General features: G+C 39.1%; 1 protein-coding gene across 4 annotated transcripts in view; it reads left to right on the top strand.

Annotated features, from left to right (window-relative positions):
- The first annotated feature begins 1,540 nt into the window (after nt 1-1,540).
- Nucleotides 1,541-25,584, top strand: part of LOC117400301 (syndetin) — a 171,470-nt gene continuing 147,426 nt past the window's right edge. For 2 of the 4 annotated variants that reach the window (XM_034000044.3, XM_034000043.3), the window contains exons 1-4: nt 1,546-1,726; nt 8,113-8,181; nt 22,895-23,017; nt 23,649-23,720. In XM_034000044.3, coding sequence (XP_033855935.2) covers nt 1,694-1,726; nt 8,113-8,181; nt 22,895-23,017; nt 23,649-23,720 — 297 coding nt within the window. In that variant the 5' untranslated portion in view covers nt 1,546-1,693. Of the gene's footprint in view, nt 1,727-8,112; nt 8,182-22,894; nt 23,018-23,648; nt 23,721-25,584 lie in introns of all 4 variants that reach the window. The other 2 variants (XM_059022016.1, XM_059022015.1) reach the window with 2 other exon arrangements.

Genomic DNA, 25,584 nt, shown 5'->3' with positions numbered 1-25,584 from the left:
ATGACAAAAGATAGCCCTTCTATTTCCAATGCTTGCCATTCCCGATCTTCTGCCAGAACTCTGAACCAGCCGCCAGGCCAGTGAGTGAGCCATGTGAGAACTCTGAGCCAGCCGCCAGGCCAGTGAGTGAGCCATGTGAGAACACTGAGCCAGCCAACAGGCCAGTGAGTGAGCCATGTGAGAACTCTGAGCCATGTGACAACTCTGAGCCAGCCGCCAGGCCAGTGAGTGAGCCATGTGAGAACTCTGAGCCATGTGACAACTCTGAGCCAGCTGGTAGGCCATGTGTGAACAGCCGCCAGGCCAGTGAGTGAGCCATGTGAGAACTGTGAGCCAGCCACCAGGCCAGTGAGTGAGCCATGTGAGAACTCTGAGCCAGCTGCCAGGCCAGTGAGTGAGCCATGTGAGAACTCTGAGCCAGCCGCCAGGCCAGTGAGTGAGCCATGTGAGAACTCTGAGCCATGTGAGAACTGAGCTAGCTGCCAGGCCAGTGAGTGAGCCATGTGAGAACTCTGAGCCAGCCGCCAGGCCAGTGAGTGAGCCATGTGAGAACTGAGCCAGCCCCCAGGCCAGTGAGTGAGCCATGTGAGAACTGAGCCAGCTGCCAGGCCAGTGAGTGAGCCATGTGAGAACTCTGAGCCAGCTGCCAGGCCAGTGAGTGAGCCATGTGAGAACTGAGCCAGCTGCCAGGCCAGTGAGTGAGCCATGTGAGAACTGAGCCAGCTGCCAGGCCAGTGAGTGAGCCATGTAGAGGTTTTGACCATTGATGCGGTCAGTGAATCAAACAAGCCAATACTACATTTCACCTTGGTTATATATTATGCAGGTATATAAAATACTCTAGTTATGCAATATTGTACACCATAGGAATTCACTGCAGTTGATACTATAAGATACTTTAATTAGGGTTAAGAGTACACGTCATTGGCATTGGCAATACGAATATCGTACATCATTATACCAAATGCATGCAAATCGGCTGCATAATTTGCTATATTTATTTATGTTCTTATTGTCATTAACTTAAGTAAACGATGCATACCAAATGTGAGAGCATTAAACTAAATCTAGCTTAATACATACATGCCAGTCCCTATATGGTCGGGACAGTCCCGATTTCCTAGCAAATGTCCCGCGTCCAGATGCATATGAAGAAAGTCTCGATATTTAACCATAGAAAAAATGCATTTATTCTGCACGTTAGAAAAGCAAACATCTGCTAATTAATAACTTATACAAAGGTAATAACGCTTCATTATGTCTATTTTTACTGTCATGATGGTCGTGCGGTGTAGAGTTGGGGGATACGTCTATTATGTATGATCAGCGTCCCGTTGAACAGTTTCAATGTTGGCAAGTATATTAATGCAACCTAGTTTAGCGTATGAAAAAGAAAAACAAGTACAGACAGTGCATTAGCAATGAGTAACTACATCTCACTTCCAGGCAGCGAGGAAAATGGGAGATGTAGTTACTCCTTTCTTGTAATGATTGAAACAAACAGGAAACATATCACATTAAAACTACAACTCCCAGAAAACAGTGCGAAAAGACATGTCCACATGACACGGAAATCAACATGGCTTCTTTGTATCATCTCTTGTGCTGCAGAACCTGAAATTGTCCGAACACAGCAATGAACATGAATTTCAATTGAATTCAATACGATATATTTAACAACTACGAAGACACAATGCAGAAGATAAAGTCACTCATGACCCGACAGGTAGGGGGCCACTATTGAATACGTGTTAGATAAACATAGACAAACTGGTCTTGCACAGGTGTGTTCATGGCCGGTTACTGTGTACTACTGCGCCCATTTTTTCATCAGTGTAGCTTCCAAATTAGTGTTAGGAGATTACTGAGTGATTATTACGGTTTACATCTTATGTACAAGTCTTGCTTATGATTTGTAGGTCAACTAGTAATTATGGATGGGGAAAAGCACATAGTAATCTCACACTAGTAAATGCGATTGCATAGATATTAAAACACAGCATATTTGTCTTGTGGAGTAACATTATGTCTGGCTCTCAAGTTGATTTTGTCCATGTTATAAATACTGTACTTAAAGATGTTTTTGTTGTCTTTTTTATGTGCTGTACAATTGTATAAATCATAAATTCCAACTAGGCCTACAGGTCAGTAAGGTTAGTTGAATACCTAAGTATACATTGACATTCAAGACTGTACGTTAAAAGAAAATGGGTGTTTATGGGAAAGTCGGCATTTTACTAATATAAGCAAATGGCTGAGTGGCTGACAGGATGTGACAGTGTATTAGACTCTTGGTACAGCTATTTACATCCAAGTACTCTGCAAAAAAATAAATACATTCACCTGTGCTCGAATAAAAACCGTACACAAATACGTGAGGTGCAAATACAACAGAACATGTGTTTAACTGGTTATAATATAACATTTAATGTGTAGATTAAATATATTAAATCCTGTTAATACATATTTGCCTTTAATTGTAATAAGTTGCATTTCTGAATATATACCCTTTGTCTTAAAGTGCCGATTTGAAGGTAAAATAGTGTAAAAAAAAGAACGCTTTATATCACAGCTAGAGATATCCACGCACAAGACAGTGGATTTATTGCCCGTTAACACAACATATTTATTCAAGATGATACCAATGAACAGGGAAATACTGTATCTAATGACAGATAAAGCTAACGTCTGTCAAAGGTTAGGGTTAGGATTAGGATTAATATGTGTATGAATTTGTGTCACAAATTATACAATCTTTTTTTGCATAATTTAAGCCAGTCTGGGAAGCATATAACCAATCAGGAATGACCTGAATTGTCATTATATAGACCATATCTATACCTTTAAATAGTAATTAATACAATCTTAATAAGACTAATACAGGGGTGGCCAAACTTCCTGACCCTACGAGGTGAAATGTTTGTGAGAGCAAGACATTTTAACATACTGGCGTTGTTGTGCAGTACAGTAGTGTTTATATTTTTATCTCGTGTTTATATTTTTCCGTTTTTTCGTCCACAATTAGAAAATTGAGTAATTGGAATTTTGGTGAAAGTTACCATAACTTTGTTTTTTGGTTCCTTAAAAAAAAAAAATTGAGTCTGTGGTTGGAAATTACACCGCTTTCTTTTTTTAACTCCAGTTAGCTGGGTGGCGTAGTTGGTGAGGAACGGTCGGATTCTTCGTATGTTGCTCAGGAAGAATCAGCAAGTGCGTGCCAGAGTGGAGATGTGCTGGGAATACGAGAGGCAGGGGTCCAGGGTGACTCCGAGGTTCTTAGCTGAGGAGGAGGGAGAGAGTATGGTAGATTCCAGAGGAATGGAGATAGAGAGATCAGAAGAGTGGGAGGAGGAGGAGGGAAAGAAAAGGAGGTCAGATTTAGAGAGGTTTGAGGTGATGCGAGTGCATCCAGGAGGAGATAGCAGACAGACAGGTAGAGATACGGGAGGGGATGGTGGGGTCAGAGGGGGGAAGGAGAGGAAAATCTGAGCATCATCAGCATAGAAATGGTATGAGAAACCATAGGATGCGATGAGGGGGCCCAGGGAGCGGGTGTAGAGAGAGAACAGGAGAAGACCCAAGACTGACCCTTGGGGGACTCCTGTTGAGAGAGGGCGAGGTGTGGAGGTTGCTCCACGTCAGGTTACCTGGTAAGTGCGGTTGGAGAGGTAGGAGGAGAACCAGGCCAGAGCAGTGCCAGAGATTCCCAGGTCACTGAGAGAGGATAGTAGAATAGCGTGATCGACAGTGTCAAAGGCAGCAGAGGTCGAGGAGAATTAGGACAGAGGAGAGAGAGGCAGCTCAGGCAGAGTTTAGTGAGTTAGTGACAGACAGGAGGGTGGTTTCAGGGGAGTGAGCAGAGCGGAAGCCAGATTGGAGAGGGTCGAGCAGAGAGTGGTTGGACAGGAAGGCAGAGAGCTTTCCCAAAAGTGCTCTTTTTCTCAGTCATAAAAATATTGCAATGCTTGAAAAGTGACCTTTTTCTCAATGAGCACCTGCCCTTTAATGTCCTCTGCACGTTACTGCTGTGTTATAAAGTACTACTATGATGTGGGTTCTCTTGCATAAAACTGAGGATTTGTCGGTCAGTCTCAGTAAGCTTTCACTGCTTTAAACAGCTCTTTCTAAAGCCACAATCAGTATTAGAGCTGAGCTGTAATTAAGAATTATTCTCTTGATCACGACAGTATTTTCTAAGTTTGAGTTTGCAAACTCCCATAATCAAGTTATTTTCTGCAAGTCTGTCAAAACACACTGAGCCATTTCTGTGTGTATCTGGGGCCGTATTACAGAACCATTTCCTAACTTGCTTTCCTATCTTACCTTTCATGACTAAGATAGGATTTTTTCTAACTTGGTATTACAGAAACATTTCCTAAGGCAGCAGTGTCTACAATTTCCTAAGTGTCTCATCCTGTCTAGTGACAATTTTATCCATAAATGACTGAGTCTGAATAGAGCAGGTTACAGCTCGAGCTTCAGATAACTGTCACCAGAATATACATGCTTTTAAATTATGGCGTCTAAACTCGATTAAGTTGTAGCAAAGAGAATAAGATTTTGATTGCAGAAAAATCTACAATAAAATCTAGTTAACAACAATAAATAAATACCGCTATTTAAAAAAAAATAATAAATTAAGCAATACTTATTCAATTTCAGTCATAAACACCATTTTATTTTAATTAGGAATGCTAACACTCAGCAATATCTCACAGGCTAAAGTAAAGCTAAAAATAATAACAGTATTGTGATATGTTTGTGCCTCCGGTGTGAAAGTGTGTACAGTAATATCATTTTGTACATTAGAGTCCAAACTTGTATTTTGAGTTGCATTACATATATGAGCCGCTGGTTATAGTTCGATGGAGCGTCTCACTGTGTAATACAGTAACACGACAGAATCAACAAAGAATACTTCATATCTTATTACTCAGTAAAGTTTCAAATATCAGTAATCATAATCACCGACAGTAACTTGTGAGTGCGTCAAACTCCAACTCCATGCTATCCCGTACATAACATGAACCTAGATTTAGACGTTACACGTAGCCCAAATATACAAATGGATCATTATGGTTCACTATAGAATATGCTGTATATAATAAGACCTAAATGTCCAGAAATATTTGTGCAATACAAAACTTAAAATCTAAAGCACAACAACAATAATAAATGTGCATCATTTTTTCTTTTGTTTTTTGCATGGTTTGTTCAGATCTTGCAAACTCCCGAGTCCTAAATGTTAGGAAAGAAACTTAGGAAATGAACAAGTTAGGAACGATCTGTAATATGCTATGTCTTAAATTAAGATAGGAAAATAAGTTAGGAGAGCATTTTCTGTAATATCAACTCTCCTAAACTTGTAGTTAAGACATTCTATCTGTGACGATAAGATAAGAATGTCACTTTTGTAATATGGTCCCTGGTTCCTCCCTGATGCCCTTCGTTATTGAGGATCACCTCTCTTTTAAACAGTAGGTTGGATGACTGACTGACTGGAAATTGATTTGCAGTCATATTCCTCCCAATCAATCACCATCATACCAAGACAGTAACTACTGTCATTCTGCAGATGAGCAAATGCAGACAAAAAAGCCACAGTCCCTGGGTGCACCGAGGGCCTCTAATACAGCGACTTAACCCCTGAAATACCCCAGTTACTTATTCAATTTGTGTTACGTTTGGGGTATGTGAATAAGAAGCCGGAGAATAAGAAGCCAACTTCAGCATCGTTGTGCTTTTAGTAAATGTGGGTTCTGCGTCCGGAAAATGAATACTGTACTGAATAGTACAGTAAGGTGTTTGCACATGCGCACCGTTTTAAATATTTAAATAATAAACGATAATTAAAATAATACTTGAAATAATAATAATAACACAATAACAAAAAAATAAAAAAACTTTGTGTACATTTATTTTATTTGTTTTTTGTTTGCCACATGTCTGTAGTTCTCCCCTGCCGTTATGGTACAGGCTAACTGACCCTTTCATGACACAAATAGCAAGTATTTTCAAGTTACATTGTTTCGTTTTCCATATCTTTAACCGTAGTTAAAAAGAAAGCGGTGTAATTTCAAACCACAGGCCCCCCTTTTTTCATGACTGCTGTGTGTATTAAAAACTGTTGGGCTTTGTGGATGACAAAGGTATTTTTGGTTTTTTTTTTTCTTGAAAGCCCTATTCTTTACGAGTCGAACGAGACTCTACACATGACGGTAGTGTCTAAGTTGAGCCCAGGGTAATTTTTCTGGTCAGAGTAACTTTTCACTTAAGGTTGACCTTTGCCAGGTCACAGCTCAAAGGAGAAATTAAAATTAACATTTCTGAACTCATGGGGCCCGAAAACCCCCAGGTGAATTTCTAGCAAAATCTGAGATGGTCGGGCAACGGCTCTGGTTGAGTTGGTATGGAATGACCCACATGTACACAAGTTTTGGTCATGTTGATACAGACAGTATTTACAGCAGCACATATAAGATGGGTGGGATACTCTATGGCAGTGGTACTCAACTCTGGCCCTCAAGATCCAGGTTTTTACTCCAGGCAGGTTCTAATGTAGTTAATTGAAGCTGTTAAGAGGCAATTAACTAATTTAGGACCTGCTGGAATAAAGACCAGGACTGGAATGGATCTCGAGGGCCAGAGTTGAGCACCACTGCTTTATGGTATTTACAGGATGTGTAATCAACCAGTAATGCAGTGTTTTGGTGTGATCGTGGCTGAACTATCAAGATAGGGTTTGAGATGATTCTTTATAACACATGCAAGGTACAAGAGTTTTATACTTCCATTTCACCATCAGAATGACTCTCAGAATCTCAGAATCCGAGGAAACGAAAGAGGAAACATCAGAAGCAGGAGTCTCATCAGAATATCTTTATCAGCTTTTGAATCAGTATTTTCATAAGCTTGGTGGAAGCTGTGAGCATATGAACCACACAGGATTTAAACCATCATCTGTATCTTTCCATCCTCTTCTCTTTGAAGAGGGGTCATCAGTCATGTGTCCCATGCATTGATTCTCTATGTAAGATTGGAGGTCAGCCCTTCTCGAATGTTGTTCAGCACTGCTGGGGATCAGCTTTGTCATGTTTCATCTTTTTCTTGAAGGGTTTCACTTTGCCCACATTGAATGGAAAGGAAGTTGTATCCGAGCCTGTAACACTGTGATTAGCTGGAAGAACGGTGTACGCTCATTTGTACTGCACTAATTCTGATGCAGTGTGAGCAGACAATGCCAGTGTTTGGCTTGTATGTATTGAATCTTGGTCATGCATGGGATGTGAATGTCTCAGTTCAGATACTGGTCCTACCAGCCATATTGATGTTTACAGTGAAGATGAGGAACATTGATGAAAAGATGAACATTTTAGAGAGACTTGTGCAAATCCTTTTTGATAATTGTCCAATAGTTTTATTTATTTTAGTTTAAACTGGACACCAGTAATCTCTTTTTATAGGTATGCAGAATTCAATTTTTAAGATATATTTGACTCCATATTAGCCATTAAATACAAATAGAAGTAATAACTAAAAATGAAACATGTAGAATTTCAACAAGCATCTGATGGTTTTCCTGTATAGAAAGGTATAATTCTTTGACACATTATCTTTTCCAATTTAAATAGTGTATTTATATTCATCCATAAGTTCAAACACCCAGTCATAAAATTAAACTGAGTATTGTATACAAAAGTTTCAGCTTTATGTAGCCAGATCAGCTAAAAGCATACAAAGTTTAGCAGTTGAAAATTTGAAATAGTTTGTCATAGAGCAGTTACATGAAACAGCCATAGAACTTCAGTTTGAATTTGCCTATTTTCCTGAAAGTTCCAATGACTAGAGAGAGATTAGCATTCTGTGATGAAAAGTTTACTTCCTGTATAAAATACTAATACACCCACATATTAGAAATTCTTATCACCTTTTCATAAAGGGTGCTTGGAAGTATATTCTATTTGTACTGGCATGTGCTCAGTAAGATTAATATTATTTTTACCAATGTTATCCATCATTTTGAATACAAAATGAAAGCAAATGTAGGGAAATGTAACTTTTTTACAATTTTTTTTTGTCTTGGTAATAGAAGTAATGATTTATTTTTTTTAGGGTCCCAAAAGTCCCCAGGAAAGTTTGAGTGACCTCAGTCCTGTGGAAAACATTAGGATTCCCAGTAAGGTAATGTTTTCTTTTCCTCTTCTTTTATTTTTGTAATGTAATTGTTGGATATTTCCCCCTTGTTATTTCAAACTACTGTAGCACAGTACAGCATTAGCCAAGAAATGAAAGCAAACTAGAACCAAGATAGCTTGAGGATAAATCTGCTTCACTTGGTTGGCTGCTTGGTGAACTGAAATGAAATAATCAAGCTAAAATTAAACCTTTCAGCTGCAGGTTTTATGTAATCTAAAATGCTTTTGATAGTTCCCTTATAGTACTATGTACAGCTACTTTAATGCTGTAGCCACAGAATGATAAACCATTCCAACATTTCTATAGGAAATACTTGTACACTAATGTTTTGATTTGGTTCTTTAACTGTCTAGCCCACAGTAGGGTTTACCCTGGAGAGTATTCACTTTCCCGCTGGTTTGTAGACTTTACAGTTAAGATGAAGCAGCCTGTTGAAGATATTTCACACAGCGTCTATGAATATAGAAACAAATAATGTAGACTATAGTTAGATGAATTGAGCAGAAAAAGTCACAATTCTTTATGACCTTATGTCAAATGGATAAAGGGTCGATTCGATGATAGAACACAGAGAGACTGGGCAACAGTGTGGAGTAGTGGTTAGGGCTCTGGACTCTTGACCGGAGGATCGTGGGTTCAATCCCAGGTGGGGGACCCTGCTGCTGTACCGTTGAGCAAGGTACTTTAAAAACCCAACTGTATAAATGGGTAATTGTATGTAAAAATAATCTAATTGTATGTAAAAAATAATGTGATATCTTGTAACAATTGTAAGTCGCCCTGGATAAGGGTGTCTGCTAAGAAATAAATAATAATAATAATCAAGCGCTGGTGATACCCAAAAATTACAGCAGTTGTAATACAATAAACCACCACCAGGGTGCAAGTGATAGTAGCAGGAACACACAAGAAAGCGTCTGCTATATCACCAATGGTAAACGAAGTATGCTGCTGTTTTACACAGTTTGGTGTGCAATGTCTGTGCACTATCCACCATTTATGGAGTTCTGCACCAGGAGCTCTACACTGACTGCAGTGGGAGGGCTTAACAAAATGGTAAAAAGTGTCTTTACCTTTTGCCGAATTAAAGCTGCTCATCTTTCCCAAGCTTAACCGGCCTGGCAATGACCTTCCCATTGTCAGAAGATCCGTTTTCTCATCTCTTCCGAGCTGCCTCCACTAGCTGCATGAGAACACACAGCAGCAGTGATGCGCTTTTCAGATTTTCTGATTGCTCACAACTGTCATTTAAAAAAAATAAATAAATTGATTTATTAACAACAATTTTTATTTAACTTATATTGTTGCATTAAATGTTCTAAAATGCTATTTTATTATTGATACTTGTTACAGAGCTGCATTATATGATTCTATAGGTTACGTTGTGGGTGTCATACTTTTATAAAGCTGCTACCACCGCAGTGTCAGAGCCCCATGTCTTCATGACCTTTCGAGGTCATATTTGAGCTCCAGACTGTGACTAAAATGGTCGCCAATGTGACTAAAAACATTTTTTTTAACAAAGGAAACATAAACAGCAGCAGAATATGGTAACCCCAGTTGCATGCAACAGTTATGATGGTGACTAAACGTGTGACTACTGTTCTTTAGCAGCCGCATCTATCCCAGATATAATAGATTAGGATATTGTTTACCGTCGGGAGTTTGAGGATGATTTAATTGCGCAGCAGCTTCCCTAGTTAGATGATGAGCTGATTATATCTCTTCAGCCAAAAAAGCAGGCACGGTATTTTAAGACGATACCACACAGTGAATGTAGCGTGAGTTTTGTACTAATGCAGGGTCAGCTGCTGCAGGGAAAACTGAGTTTATTTCTCAAACTGACCATTTTAAGAACAGTGACAACAAAACACAGAAATACTTGAAGTGTACTACTGAGAACAAAAAAGTGTAGGGAATTAAAAATGCAATGTATTGCAGCCTATTGATTGCAGTAAAAAAACCTTCCATTTCATATTGTAAATAACAGGGTTATATGGCATCTCTCTTCGGGCGTGTGTAAAATCACGTTACACATGCCTCCCATTTATCTGTTTCCTGCAGATATGCAGCTGTAGATAGTTTACTGTGGGAGCTTTGCTCTAACCATCCTTCTTTGCATGCTAATATGTGGGTGTTAATTAGCTATTTATTTCTTTTTTGCTTCTTTTATTATTATTTATTTATTTAGCAGACGCCTTTATACAAGACGACTTACTGTGATGAGAAAAACTAAATAAAAAGTGTTGGAAATTAATTTGGTGTCCAGTTTTTATTTTAATTTGGATTTGTAACTTTTTTTTTTTTTAATCCGCCCACCTCCCCCCAAAAAATTCAATTTCCCCTCAACAAATTCCTTGTAGTATTTTTTAGGGATGCACTGAATCCAAGTTTTTGGGATTCGGCCGATAACCGAATCCTTCTCAAAAGATTCGGCCAAATACCAAACCGAATGCTGAATCCTACAAAAACTGTCAAGAAAACTGAAGGAAACTGTTGAATGAAAAGCAGACTGGCAGCTACTTACAAGGGACGCGCACAATCTATAGTTTTGAGCCTTTTAGTTAATAGTGTTTTTATTACTGAATGGAAATGTATCCCTGAACAAGATTTCAGTTTGAAACGTACACAATTTACCACTAGCCCCCTCCCCCCACAACAGAAACGTCAAAATACGGAACCATTTACTTTAACTTTACAAGAAAGGAGAGCTGCATCTTTGCCATAACCCTCTATTTTCTTTAATGACGTTTCAACGTGTGTCATCTGATCTGAGGTTTGTTAACAGACTCCAGAATCTCGGGACACTTTAAGGCAGGTCAGGTTTTGTAACTCGCCTTTCTAAACTGCAATGCATTCAGTAAAGCGAGTGTGAATTGTGCGAACTGTCACTAAATGAATTGTTTTACTTAATTGTTACCAAAAGCACACAGCTGCCTGTGAGGATCGTGTCCATCAATCAGAACTATACAGCAGCTGATTGGCTTTTTGAGTCTCTTTTTGAGTCTCTGGGCGGGACTGTAGAAGCAAGAAATATTAAACAAATAGAAACTTTACCTGCTGTTACAAGGTTAAATGAAAGAGTGCAGGTGAGTGCAAAATTATATATAATAATGGTGTTGCACTATTTTGATAGATATTGTTTACTGTATAAAAAAATTCAAGTAATCCGATTAATCGTTGTGAGGCTCTCTGGATAGAATCGCCACCACAATTAAACAATTAACCCTTAGCGGTCCATTTAATCAGCGTGTATCAGGCAGGTCAGGTCCAGTACTGCATCTCCAGCCCCGCCCCACGCCTTGTTCGCTGTATTTTACACATACCTCTTCATAGTAGTGCATACCGATAAATCAAATCCTGATCACTCGTTTTATCACCAAACCACTCAATAATGCGATCCAAGTCATTATTTTATTAGTATAACACCTAAAAAAAGCTCTGCAAATGTCTGTGATATTCTTTGAGCGCTGGATGCAGAAGCAGCTATCTTGTTTGTTTATGTCCGTGTTATCTATGCGGTGCCGGGGCTATCTGTATTCATGAGATACGCCCCCTTTTTTCAAGTTTACTGAACTTGGTTGAATTACTGTTCCCAGCTAATCGTTGTTATTTTTCTGTAATGCAGTACGAGCTAGCTTAGTTGCATGCATGTGTGTTAATAATAGCTTCTGTTTACTGAATAAGAACCTTCATAAATTAGATTTGGTTGAATTAGATATTGGGCTGTCTCTGGCAGGAGGTTGCATGGAAACATTCACACTGGTACTTCTTTCTTCTCTGGGCTTTTGGTAGATCAGAATATGAAAAAGACCAGACAAATGCATGCAACAGTAATTTATTTCATACAGTTTTATTATTATTATTATTATTATTATTATTATTATTATTATTATTATTATTATTATTATTATTATTTATTTCTTAGCAGACGCCCTTATCCAGGGCGACTTACAGTCGTAAACAAAAATACATTTCAAGAATCACAGTACAAGTAATAATACAATTGAGAGCTAGATAAATACGATGACTTTGGTTCTAGCAAGTATAAGTATGACAAAATACAATTAAATTTATCTGAACATCTGATGCGAATTCATGAGAAAGTGCAGTGCTTGGTAGCTTTAGTAAAAACAGTGTGTAGCTAGGTATGAGAAATGAGACTAGAAATAATTCTAAACATATCTGGCAGTGCTTGGTATTGGAATAAGAAACACAGTGTCACAGAAGTATGCAGTTTGAATAAGTTTGTGGGCCTTGCAAACAAAAGTAAAGATCGGGTAGATGTGCTAAAGTGTTGCGCCTGTTGCAAATGAGTCGGGAGTCTATGGTGAAATGTACTAAACAAGCGCAGTGTTATTAGCGACTTCTTAGGGAATGCTTTGTGACTGCAGTTCTTTACGGTTCACAAATATGGGGTGGAGATAATGCAAATCAAGGTTCTCAAATATTATAATGAGATGTAAAACTGCCGGCAATTGCGATACTTAAAATTGTATCAATTTGGGACTGCACTTTCAGTTGTCATCCCACTGGCTAAGGCATGGACGCTAATTCCAGCAGTTCAGTATAGGAATAAAATATTCATAGCATATTAAGCTGTTAAAATATGTATGTTGTATTATGTTCCAATTATTGTTGTTACACTCTGTGTAGTTATCAATGAGGTTATGTGCAACAATGCAAGTACTTGTCATGAGTGCTTTTTAACATTATTTTAGTTGCTGTAATGCAGGTAGTTTTTGTTCTTGCCTTTTGATACCATATCCATAAAAATAAGAATAACTGCATTTATCCTGCATGATGGCAGATTTCTTAGCTGTTTAAATTGTGTACTACAAATGTATCAAGGCTTGCCATGATGTTTTTTGTCTTTTATCCCCCCCCACCACACCCTGCTTGCATGTGTAGACGTTATCCTTCGGGCACCCTCGGCTGCAGCAAACCACAGCTCAGCTCCTGCTATTTATTTGAACAATGTTGCACGGCTCTCGCAATGTATGCTAGAGATCTTGCTAAGAAGACGCAACAAATATTTAACTTTGTATATTGCAGCTCTTTTCATTAACATATTTTCTCTTAGTACATACAACAAAATGTATACTTTGCGAATTGTCGCAATGAAAATGCAAACTGCGGTAGATCTGCAGATGAATACATATGAACATCAAGTAATTTTTTGTTAGTTAAGTGATTGTGCTATTATTCCCTCCTGGGTAAACAGCACACTCACAAAAATACTGATTTTATGTTTCATTCTGTTGGCATACATCACATAACTTTCTCCAGTTCTTTTGAAAATAAAATTGTGACCCACTAGATGGCGCACTGTACCATGCATTACCTGTTTTGGGGATTTTTTTTCAGAAAAATAGTGTTCTCCTTTTTAAAAAAAAAATAATAAAGATTGCCTGCAGTGTACAGTATCAGCAAAAATAAGTTTTAATGTCCTCACTGTACAGTATGTAGGTACAAGAACAATGAAGGAATCCTGTATGTTTAACATTGTAAACTAGTGCAGCAGTCTTTTGGACCATTAACCTTGGCTAACAGCAAGAGATTTTTTAAAAGTAGAGTTGATGAATAAATCGTAATTAAAATTCTTTGAAAACTGATCGACACTCACTGTGCTTGTTAATGTCTGTCATAGAAAATTTTCACATTTTACACATCTTGTTTTTAGTAACTTGTATCAGATTCACAGTACCCTTTGGGACCAGCTGATGTGAATATCAATAATATACTGTAATTAACAGACAATTAAATAAGTATTTGCTTACACAAATGAGCTGAATCTTAGTTACTCGGGTATTGTTTTTTTGGGTTTATTCTACCTGCAAGTCTGTGATGTAGAAATAATTATTTACTTTCTACTAGAACACCTGGTTTTGTTTAAAAGAAAATCTCTTTAAATGTGTTATTTGAACTTGATTGATGAATTTTAGATTAGAAACACTAAAAGAAACTGAAATTCAACAACACAGTGTTGACTAGAAGTCTTTTTCAGTGTATTTTCTATGGGACAAGATGTACAAGGTCATCAAGTACCTTGGACCCATTCTTGAAGGAACATGAATACAAAGCAACCTGTAAAATCCAACACATCTAGTAGCACAGCTCGATCCAATGCAGTCAACTAAAAAAGCAACAGCTTGGCACAGAGAAGAGGAGAAAAAACAGCAGTGTGATCTTACCCCAAAAGTCACAGAAAACTGACTAACAATTGACATGTTAAAAAAGACATTGAAAAATGTTTATTTTATTATTTACATATTTTGTACTGTTTTTGATCAAATGTTTTTCATTGACAATAAAACATGACAGAGAATTTTTCCCTTTTTTTGTCTTCGTTCTTCTCTCCCTCCCTCCCACCCATCAGTGGCTACAACCCCCTCCCACCCCTCCCCTCAAAGGACCTCAGAGCATAAATCAGTCAGTGATAGCTGGAGTCCGTTTCAGAACAAATCTAATAGATTCTGCAGCAGCTCTCCGGGCCTCTACAGTCCCCTCCCTAGCGCGATGGATCCGAGATGTAGAAAGTTCTAAAAGTATAATGTCTAGAAAAGAAAGGATCCAACGCTGCCAAGGAAGGGAATGCGGGGGTTGCCAACGCAGAGCTATCATCTTTTTAGCTGCTGTGAGGCCAGCCAACCAGATACGTTTCTGCTGCAGTGAAAGGTCAAGGGATGAATCGTCATTTAGTAAAAGCACCAAAGAGGAACAAGGAATATTCTTTTCCAGAATAGTGGACAAGGTCGAGGAATACATTTTGCACTGTTGAGTGTTTAATAGTTGGATGGATTTTGGTTTACAAAAAATATTACCCTTTGAAGTAGGGTCAAGTGGGATAACAGTGGCAGAAAAAAAAAAAACATAAATACGACGTTTTGAATTTAACAATTTCTGATTGCAGCACCATTACGAAGGCTGTTTGGTCTCTAACAGCTGGCTTCCCTCAGTCTTGTATGCATTCAGACTGTTTGGGTTTGTCAGAAGCTATATAGGTGGGCATCCCTGTATACTACTTAACTGTGGTAAGCAAACCGAGTAGACCTGCAAGTCACCGACCCGTTCCGCTCACCGACCTGCTGCTTAGACTGAGGCAGCAGTTTTTACAGTATGGTACAGTGCACCTGCCCTGTTACATTACTGTACAGCGGCGTTGCTGCTTAAGCAGACTGAGGCAGCAGTTTTTACAGTCCTGTACACTGCGTTGCTGCTTGCAGCATGCCTAGTTTTTATCCCTGCGATTTAGGCTAGTCTCCAAGTTGAGGATAAGCACGGCAGGTGCTCTTCCTGCCTGAGGCCAAACAGGCACACACTGACCGCAGCTTCTGCAAGTTTTGTGTGAGTTTCTCTAAGCGCACGCTGGAGAAACGTGTCTCGCAGCTCTGCAGAGTGCTCCATATCCATTCCACTTGCACAGGGCTCTCCCATCTGTTAAAGACTTGGCTGCGTCCTCTCCACATGGCTCTGTGCCAAGGGAAAGCAGGAGAATTGCCTGGGGAAAGAACCCACGTAGGAAGTCTTCTTTACAGTCTTCATCCTCTGCCTCTCCTTCTCCTCCTCCTTCTCCTTCTCCAAGGAAGAGGAAGAGAAAGAGTCACCGGTTCAAGAGAAAGGCAGACTCCGAGCAGCTGGTGAAACTCTGGGCAGCTGTTTCCCATCAGTGCACAGTGCTTACTGAGCTGTTGCGTGAGCACGCCACTCTGCTTGCCCCCCCCTTTTCCTTTGGAGCAACAAGGGACTATAAGCACAGAGTGGCAGCAGGACAATATGCTGTGCCTCTGAGCAGGTGGGCAAAACGGAGCCCTCTGAGGAGGTGGATTCAGACCGCGCATTGCCTGTAGTTAATCTCTCCCTGTCGGCAGAGCTTCTGCCTTTTGATTATGAGGGCCACTGCAAAATTGCAAGTGCCCTTGGCTACAGATGAGACAAGTAAACCGCCCATCTTTGAGGATGAGCCTGCTCTCCCTCAAATGACCCCTCTCCCGTGTCCTGGGGTCATCTGGCTACAGCTCCAGCTGTTTCCCGGTCGATGGGGGTATTGTACAACCTGCATGGCGTGGAGAAACTGATAAAGCACAGCTGTTAGATGCCCCCATTACACCAGGGCATACCTTTAGTCCTGCGGCGGATGAGATTCTGCAGCGCTCTCACAACGTATGGGAGTCCACAAAGCAGCTAGTGTGTCTGCTTCCCAAGCAGCCACCCCCAGTACTGCACACTGGGGAGCTTTAACAAGTTCCGCCACCTGGTGCATATGCAAAAACCTCAGGCTCAAGCCACAAGCCAATCAGCAGTCCTAAGAGCGTGTTGCAACAGGCCCAGGGCCACTTTTCAGGGAGCCACCTGGAGTATTGGCGTCAGTGCACCACAGACTTCTGTACAGACTGGCTATTCTCTGCAATTTAGGCACGGTCCCCTTCCCTTTTGGGGTGTGACTACAACGTTAGTCATGGACCCGTGAGGCACTGTGGTATTGTCTCAGGAGGTGACAGTTCTGCTGCAAAAATGGGCTATTTGCATGGTACACCCTCTCCACTTGATGGAAGGGTTCTACTCCAGGTACTTCCTGGTGCCCAAGTGGGATGGTGGCCTCAGACCAAACCATGACCCCAGACAGGTCAACCTATATCTGAGTTGTTGGAGGTTCAAAATGTTGAACTGTTGCAGTCAATCAGGCCAGGCAACTGGTTCACCACTGCTGGGATGCTGTGTGGCATGGCAGGGGGGCAAGGGGAGTGTGGAACCCCCCCTTGGCAGGGTCCCCACAGTTTGGCAGTTTGTCTGGCCTTGCAGAATTTTTTGCAGGAAGTTCAAGGGAGACATGTGCTTGTCCGGACAGACAGCACTACCGCGGTGTCTTATATAAACCACCAGGACGGCCTCAGGTCTCCCAGTTTCCATCGTGTAGCCTGCAAGCTTTTCCTCTGGGTGCACAATCACCTCCTGTCACTGTGAGCAGTACATCTGCCCGGGGTGATAAACTGGGCGGCGCACCTCCTCTCAAGGGGAGCTCCCAGCGCCTCAGAGTGGAGGCTTCACACCGAGTTGGTGAGCCTCATTTAGGAGAGGTCCGGGAGAGCAGAGAGAGATCTCTTTGTCTCCCAGGAATCGACCCACTGGCACCTTTGGTTCTCCATAACAGGAGCCGGGGGACCCGCTGGCGATAGATGCCTTGGCACACCAGTGGCCGAGGCAACTGTTATATGTCTTCCCGCCACTCGCCATGCTCCCACTGAGGAAAAAATCATGCAGGACTGGACCAGGGTGCTATTAGTAGAGCCTTACTGGTCCAGGAGACTTTGACCTGCTCAGTCAGGTGCGGGGGACATTGTGGCATCCTGATCCATCAAGCCGAGGGCTCTGGGTCTGGCCCCTGAACGGCTGCATTTGGGTCTAATAGGGTCATTGACACCCTGCAAAATGCCACAGTGTCCACGTGTTCCCTGTACGGGCACAAGTGGGGCGTCTTTCAGACGTGGTGCCTGCCTTGGGGGTTTTGACCCCACGACCTGTCCCATGAATTTTTGCAGGACCTGTTTAACGAGGGGAAATCCCCCACTACATTAGGGGCATGGCAACTTCATGGGTTTATTCCAGGGTGCATCTGTCAAGGACATTTGCAATGCAGTGGTGTGCTACTCCCCATACTTTTACAAGGTTCTATATACTGAATGTCATGGATCTACAAAACCTTGGCTAGCTCACGCATCAATGCCATTTCCACGAAGCAGCGCAAAAACTTGCACTATCCTTGCAGACAAAATTGGAGATGGTGAAAGCAGTGGATAATGCACCACCGTACAAGAAAAAGAAAGATGTCACGATTCCCGCAAGCACTATGTCAACCATTCTGAATAATCGGGATATAATAATACAGGCTTATGAACAGCAAATTGTGGATGCAGGTCATCAGCGTTTTTGATTTGCGAAATACGCTAATGTTGAGGACGCCTTGCTTTTGTGATTTAAAAGTGGTGTGACCAGCAGGTTTCAAGTACATTTCTTTGTTCTGTAATTGAAATTTGATTTCAGTTAACTGTAACTTCAATAAAAACTGACAGTATGCATTTGGCTTAGACTCCTGATAATATAAAATGTTGCTAGTCCCCTGAAATTCGTAGAAACGACAATTGACTGTATATACATATGTTACATTTTATAGGGTTAAAACTTGTTTATGATGTGAGTTTAATTCAGTATCTTGATTTTTCCCCAATACTGTAGATCAGGGGTTCCTTTTTTTGCTGGGCCCCCTTTTGGAAATATTTCAGGCTGGAACGGAGCATCGAAACTTGCATATAGTATCGGTCCCGTCTACTTGTAGACTCCTCTGATTTGTAAATAACGCCTGCTTCTTTAAGTTCTACTTTCAAAGTCTCTTCTTCGGGGGTATGTAGACATTTAAGAAACACGTGTTACTGTCTGAAAAAATTGCGTCTTACCTTTCTCAGCCAACAGGCAATTCTGGGAGCTGGAAGTACAGTACTTGAAAACAAATGGAGTTCGAAGCAATAATCATAACATTGTCCAAGGATTGTGGCAAACTGAGAAACCGTGTGAACACACAAAAAAACCTGAACGTGTAAAAAAGTTTTTTTGACCGACATTAGCACTTTATACACAACTATACACAAACAAACATTTGTAAACACGGCAGGAGGTCTGGCTTCATGTTACACCATTTACTAAGGATTAAGTGTATATGCACTGTAATGCAATGCTAAGGCTTCTGTGCTTTTTTCATTTTTCAGTGCTTATTTTAATCTAATTTTGAGTTTTATGTGAATCATTTCTTTCGGATTTTGCTTTGTATATACTGTATGAAATTATTGTTTTTGGTTACTTTCCAAAATGCTTGTGTGTTTTTTTTTTTCTGTCACAATAGTAGTAACTCAACAGACAGTACTTGCACATTTAGTTGTACTTTCTTTGCTGTCTTCCACAAGAAAATCCTTATGGTCACGGGCACATTCTTCTGGGGTTTTTGTGTGTCTAGGCATTTTTTTACATTTCACCACAATTTGCAATTCTGTTTTAAATTCTCACTTACTGTAATATAGCTTTAAATCCCAAGAACTAGCCTTCTTCTGTAATTGTAATCTCGTTTTAAATCTCGCAAGCAGAGTCTCCAATAGAAATGTAGAATTTGCTGCCACTCAGTAGTTGAGTGGGTTTAAAGTATTCATAAAGAATCAGTGACATAAGCAGGGATCTTAGGGATCCGTTTGCTGTGGAATAACACTGAAAAAAGCAGATTTTCTGTGTTTTTGGATAATTTTATGTTTTACACTTGGGGAGGGGCAAAAAGCATGCAAGGCTTTTTTTGGTTTTTGATAATAACCAAATAAATACACACATAATATATAAACATTAACACATGCAACTTTGCTTTAAATTTACATAAAACATACCTGACTAATAAAACTGCTTCTGGTATTCAAGTTCAGTTTACTTCAGTATTCAAGCTGTTCAAAGATGCCGAAAACAAAAAAAATCACCCCTAAAGAGTGGGTCAACGAGTTTGGCAAGGACGAATTTCATGTCGATGGTAATGTGCTGTTACACTCGTAGGCACGCCATTGTAGAACACATGGGAAGCGCTAAGCAAGGCAACTTAAACAAGATGAGGCCGAAACATCAGGGCCATCGAAAACACTGAAACAGACCACTGTGTTTGGATCATTTCAGCATCTTACAACTGCCAAAGAACGCGTGAAACTGTTGTTTAAGATTTTGTCAAAATGTTTGTAAAAGCCGACATTCCTCTGTACAAAGTGGATCAACCGTAAGTTTGAGATTTTTTCAGCAAGCACATTAGGGAGGTGGTGCCATTCCAAAGTCAGACGATGGAATGTTGCAGCTGTATTTCAACAATAGCCGTCCGGATGACGAAGGCTAACTCGGAGTTGAACTAACATTTATTTATTTATTTATTTATTTATTTTATTTATTTATTTTTAACAACAGGGAACTATTTGTATGGTTGAATAAAAAAAAAAAAAAAGTAAGTTGTTTGTTTATTGATTAATGGCACTGGTAAGCTTGTTCCTTGTTTAGAATTTGAAAGTGTATATTTTTATTTTATTTATTTATTTAGCAGACCCATTTATCCAAAGTGATTTACACATCACACTGTAATACAAGGTTACAGGTCAAGAATAATTAAAGTTATAAACTAGAATACAACATAGAGACACAACAAGTGTAACAAGAACAACAATAAATACTTCCTGTGTTAACTATTACACAGTAGTATTGTTTGTGTGTCTTATAATGTGGCAGGGAAAACTCATTTTAGCCCTTTTATTTATTCACGGAATAACACAGATTTTTCTTTTTTTTATCGGAGAATTTCATTTTTTTTATTCTGGAAAACTAGGATCCATGGTTATAAGCCGGGAAGGAGGCCCACCTGCAAAGTTTTTTTTTTTTTTAATGGGAAAGGGGTGAAGTCCACGTGAATTGAGTAACCATTTCCAGTCTTTCCATTTTTGTATTGGCTGTTTTATTGGTTAAAATCAGAAGCCCTAATCTTAAAGTTATGCCAGTATTTTTTGTGATCATATGACCCCCCCCCCCCCCCCCCCCTTACAATAGCCTTGTGGCCCCCTTTTGGGTCGGGACCCCCAGTTTGAGCAACGCTGCTCTGGATCACGCAAGCAGAAAAAATTGTGACCACTCCTGGGACAACTGAGATATTCACAACTGGGTATGATAAGTATGCTGGATTTACAATGAAATCATGTTTACTGAAGTTACAAGTATTTCAGTATAGGTTAAGTTTTTTTTTGAATGAACTGTGTTGCTGAACTCGGGGAAAGAGATTTAATCTGTAGATGACGACACCCCCAGCAGTTTTTCATTAAGGTTTAATACCAGATGTTGCAAAAAAAGCGACGGATGGAGAGTATATAATGAAAAGATATTCAAATGACCAGTGTTTATTACATTTCAACTAAATTCTATTCTTGGGTTACACTGTAATGAATTGTTAAGTGCTGGACCTAATTTGATTTTAGTGGTGTTTTTATTTGAGTTATTGGTCAGCCTGTGATTTTCCAGAAAATGATTCTGCGTTTTACCGTTTTTGTTGTTCTTTGTTTTAATTGTTAACAAATCGATGTTTTATTGTTGTTGTTTTAAAATTAGAAAATGGCAGATGGTCCTGTTTTAATGTTTATAGATTACATGCCAAAAGGTATTTATTTTATTATTTTTCTTGCTGTTTAGGGATAAAAAAACCCCAAAACATATCTATCGCAAAGGTAATCAAGTTGCTTGCAGATATTAGTCAGAGCAGATGTAAATGCAATTTGTATAGAACAAGTGGAGTAACCCTGGGGTGTCTTCAGATTGCAGCAAGGGATGTTTATGTAAAAAAATACAATGACACATAAAATAAACTACACCTGACGGTAAGCCAATATTAGGAACATAAGAAAGGTTATAAATAAGAGGAGGCCAGGGGAACTAACCCAAAATAACACCAAAGGAAACAAAGCTGTACACAAACAAGTAAAAAAAAAATTAAGCTAGGACATTATTAGGGTGATAACTGTTTGTTCTGTGCGAGAGGTGTTAAAAGCCTTTACATGTGTGGACTTGGTAAAGTTCTTGAAGTGTTCTATTCTAGTTTTAACTTGACTTTTACTGCTCCAAGTTTGTAGACGGGTATTTAAGGATATGTTTTGTCACTTTCTGTTTGCCTGTTGTTCTTCCCTTCTTTGCATTATTTTTTAGAAAGTCTCTCCCAGCACATAATTGTTAATGCTGTCAGTCAGAACACCAGCATGCCTTTGGTTGTTGTGCCTACCTACAGTAAAAATACAGCACAAAACTTTCTCCACAGTAAATGAATGTTTATGGAAAGTAACAGAAAGGTTGTCATTTTACTTGAATCCATAAAAAGGTAATTTCCATGTCAACCACATTTAGCAGAGTGCACTGTAGGTCCGAGGGGTTCAGTTGTCTGAAAAACTGAAACACCAATCCAATAATAGGCATGTATGTTTGTAATGTACACCAAATGCTGCGGCTACAAATACAAAATTAGACCTATCTGTATCATTCAAAGTTGATCACATGACATACGTCCACCATGTACACGTGTGCTTGGCCAACATCACTATATCCCTGTGGCTGGGTATATGCATCTCCAACAGGTATCATTTAATGGATGGTAACAGGTAAAGATTGTATGGAGTGTGTAATCATTAATGGGGTTCAGCCATTTGGGTAGTTTTTCTCTCAGTTGAGGTGTGCTCCGAGTAGAGAAAATCAATAACTCATTTTCCCAGCAGACACTCTATAACATAATACAGTAACCTTAAATTCATGTTGGCTTTTAATTCCATCAGTTAACCCATTGATCTTCTATGGGTTTTCAAGAAAATGAGTAATCTGAACAACCTTACTTTTGAGGTGTCTACTGGAGCAGATTTCTAACATTATTTCAAGGGTCTCATTTTATCATATTGATTCCTGAAACAACCTTCTTGCAGGAGACCATATTGTGCTTTATTTTTGCTGCCTAAGCTAGAATGGCTTGAAATCTGTTTGAGTTATAGCTTGTACTGTGTTTATGGTACAATGAGTCCTAATGGTTTACAGCAGAGGTCTTGCATTTTCACTGGCACTGAGATGGGGCCAGTCTGGTAACCTTATTGTCTCATGCTATTCTTTCCATTAGGAAGAACTACGGGAAATGAGAGAGCAACCTATCGATCCACAAGCAGAACAAGAGATAATTAATAGTATTGAGGATGTTTACTTCTCCAATGATTCTTTTGACATTGTGCAGCATGAGCTAGAGGTAAGTAAAATAATACAAAAAATGTTGAACCCATATGACAATGCACGAATAGGCCTGCAGTTGCCCTGGGGAGGATATAAATATTTTAAAGGAATTATTCCAGAGCAGATTCCACTTTAAGATTTAAAAAAAAAAATTGTGTCCCGTAGTTTTTGAGCGATAAATCTGCTAGCCACCACAGCTTGAGTAAACTGTTCATGCCAGTTTAAGTTTAGGTCTTGCATTATCTGCATCAGAGCCGTATTGATGGATTAGCTGGTTACAGTCAGTGTGAAATCTCATTAGATTTAACAGCACATTGAATCCAGCCAAGAGAAAAAAGCAATTACCTGTTTTAGGCTTCTGGTGGATGCTGTTCATTTCACTTGATAAAGCTCTCTCTAAATTGCACACTGAAATAATACTCAACTTAATATTTCTTAAGTGCTTAATATTTTCATTTGTAGTTTTTTTTTTTTTTTTTTTAGATGTCAGGGAAGGCCATCGATTACAGGCCATGTCATTTCATTGGATACAGTTACTTGAATTTCCTGAAGGAAATCTGCATCCTTCTGAGCAAACTATATTTATATTTTAAATGAATAATCTCTCTCTTCTTCTAATCTTTCTTTTTTCTTTTTTCCATTCATAGAAACTTCCTCCTGTTCTTAATCTTCAAGAAATAGAAGAATACAGAGATAAACTGAAGAAGCAACAAGCAGCTGTAAGTTAAATATCTTTCAAGTTGAAGGAACAATTTTCTGATGGCATATTAGCAGACAGTCTTGCTCCTTTCCAGCATTGTTTTTTTTTTTTTCAGTGGCTCACAAAAACCTGTTATAAATCACTCACCTTTTAGCGTACATATTTGACTGGTGTTCTTCATTTCGAATACCACATGCATATCAAAGCATGGAGCTGTCACACTTTCTCTGTCTTGGGCTGAAAGCATCCTTTGAATATACACACATGGTAATATATATAGATTTTTAAATGCAGTTGATATACATACTGCTGTTCTAAAATATTTGACAGTGTTTATTTTGACAGGGGACAATACATGCCTAGTCATATGTGCTGCCTTTTCATGGGTATTTACATATTAAATGACACACAGTACATTAACCAGGGTTCGTACGGAGCTTGGAAAACCTTGAAAAGCCTTGATTTTCACTTTGGTAATATTCAAGACTTAGAAAAACCCTAAATTTTTTGGATTGGCCTGGAAAAGCCTTAAATTGTGGCACCATTGTTCCACAGTGTTTTAGTTGCGTCTTGCTATGAAAAGTATTCTTGTTGTATATGTAATCTAGACAGAGACGTGCATGCATGCAGTGTCTCTCCTTGGATTCAGTGAAATCTTTTTTTTTTTTTTTTGCTGGAAGTATGGTAGTATATTTATTTATTTATTTATTTATTTATTTATTTATTTATTAAATGCTTTCTCTTGTGTTGGATTAATAAATATACAGCACTTAACCTGCTGTATATGGTGGTAAGCGACTTCCTTTTGTAAAATGAAATCTTTCAGTGATTTACTTTTTATTTTTTAAGCGTACTTTAATACACTATTTTAATTATCTGTATTTATACAGTTTAGTATTTTAATAGATTGTTTTTTCACTGAAATGCATTATTTTAATAACCTATTTTAACCTTTATGCTTTTGTGCCGTCTGCAAGTAATACTATAGCTAGCTAAGTTTAACTGAGTTAGCTTATCGTATATGCGTTTACACGAGCGCATATATTAGTTATTTAAAGCATGAATCTGGGTTATTTTAACACAGAAATACTGTAAATAAGAAAGCTTCAGAAAGTGTTTACAATGTCTTTCAATCAGCACAAGTTTTGTCTTCAACTCTTTTATGCAGAATTTTTAAGTTGACCTGATATCCCGTTTAAGATGGGACAGTCCCACCTTTGGAACACTGATCCCAGTGTCCCCAGAACCTTTCTTGGGATGCTCATTTAATCCCGTTGTTTTCCCCAGAGCATCGTCGCTCGTAACAGAATATTGTATTTTCATGCAGGCTGCTATGTTACTACCATATCTAACTTATTACAGTACAATCACACTTGATGGGACTAAAGGAAAGATTGAATGACCAGCAGCATTAAAAAGTATTGTACAGCGCCGTGCAAATCTGGAGAATTAGTGAACAGTCAATGTTAATATTTGCAACCAATCACTGAGAATTGCGCGACTGTTGCTTCATGTGTAGCTATATAGGCTACAGTTGCAGAAATCAATGGTGTCATGTCACATTGCTGTGCCATGTGTACAACGCAGCTCACTGAAGTTATACAAGGGTTTTTTTTTATGTATTTTACTTTATCACAGCTATTAGTTTATTAAAAGAAAAACAACACATTGATAAAAACATGTTTTTCCTTCAGCAAAAGAGGCAAATGTCAGGGCTTGAATTACTGGTGGGCTGGGAGTGGGGTCAAGTCCTTTAAGTTTCTCCAAATAGTTGTATTTCAAAATTTTATTTTGAACATGTTTTAAGCTGACAGGTATCACTTAAACAGAAAGAAACCTGTTAAAAACGTGTTAATTGTATGATGACATTTCCTGCCTTGTTG

This window comes from Acipenser ruthenus, chromosome 4, assembly GCF_902713425.1.
Source record: "Acipenser ruthenus chromosome 4, fAciRut3.2 maternal haplotype, whole genome shotgun sequence".
NCBI lineage: Eukaryota > Metazoa > Chordata > Actinopteri > Acipenseriformes > Acipenseridae > Acipenser > Acipenser ruthenus.
The sequence above is the reverse complement of the archived record's forward strand: the minus strand, read 5'-3'. Positions and strand labels throughout refer to the sequence as shown.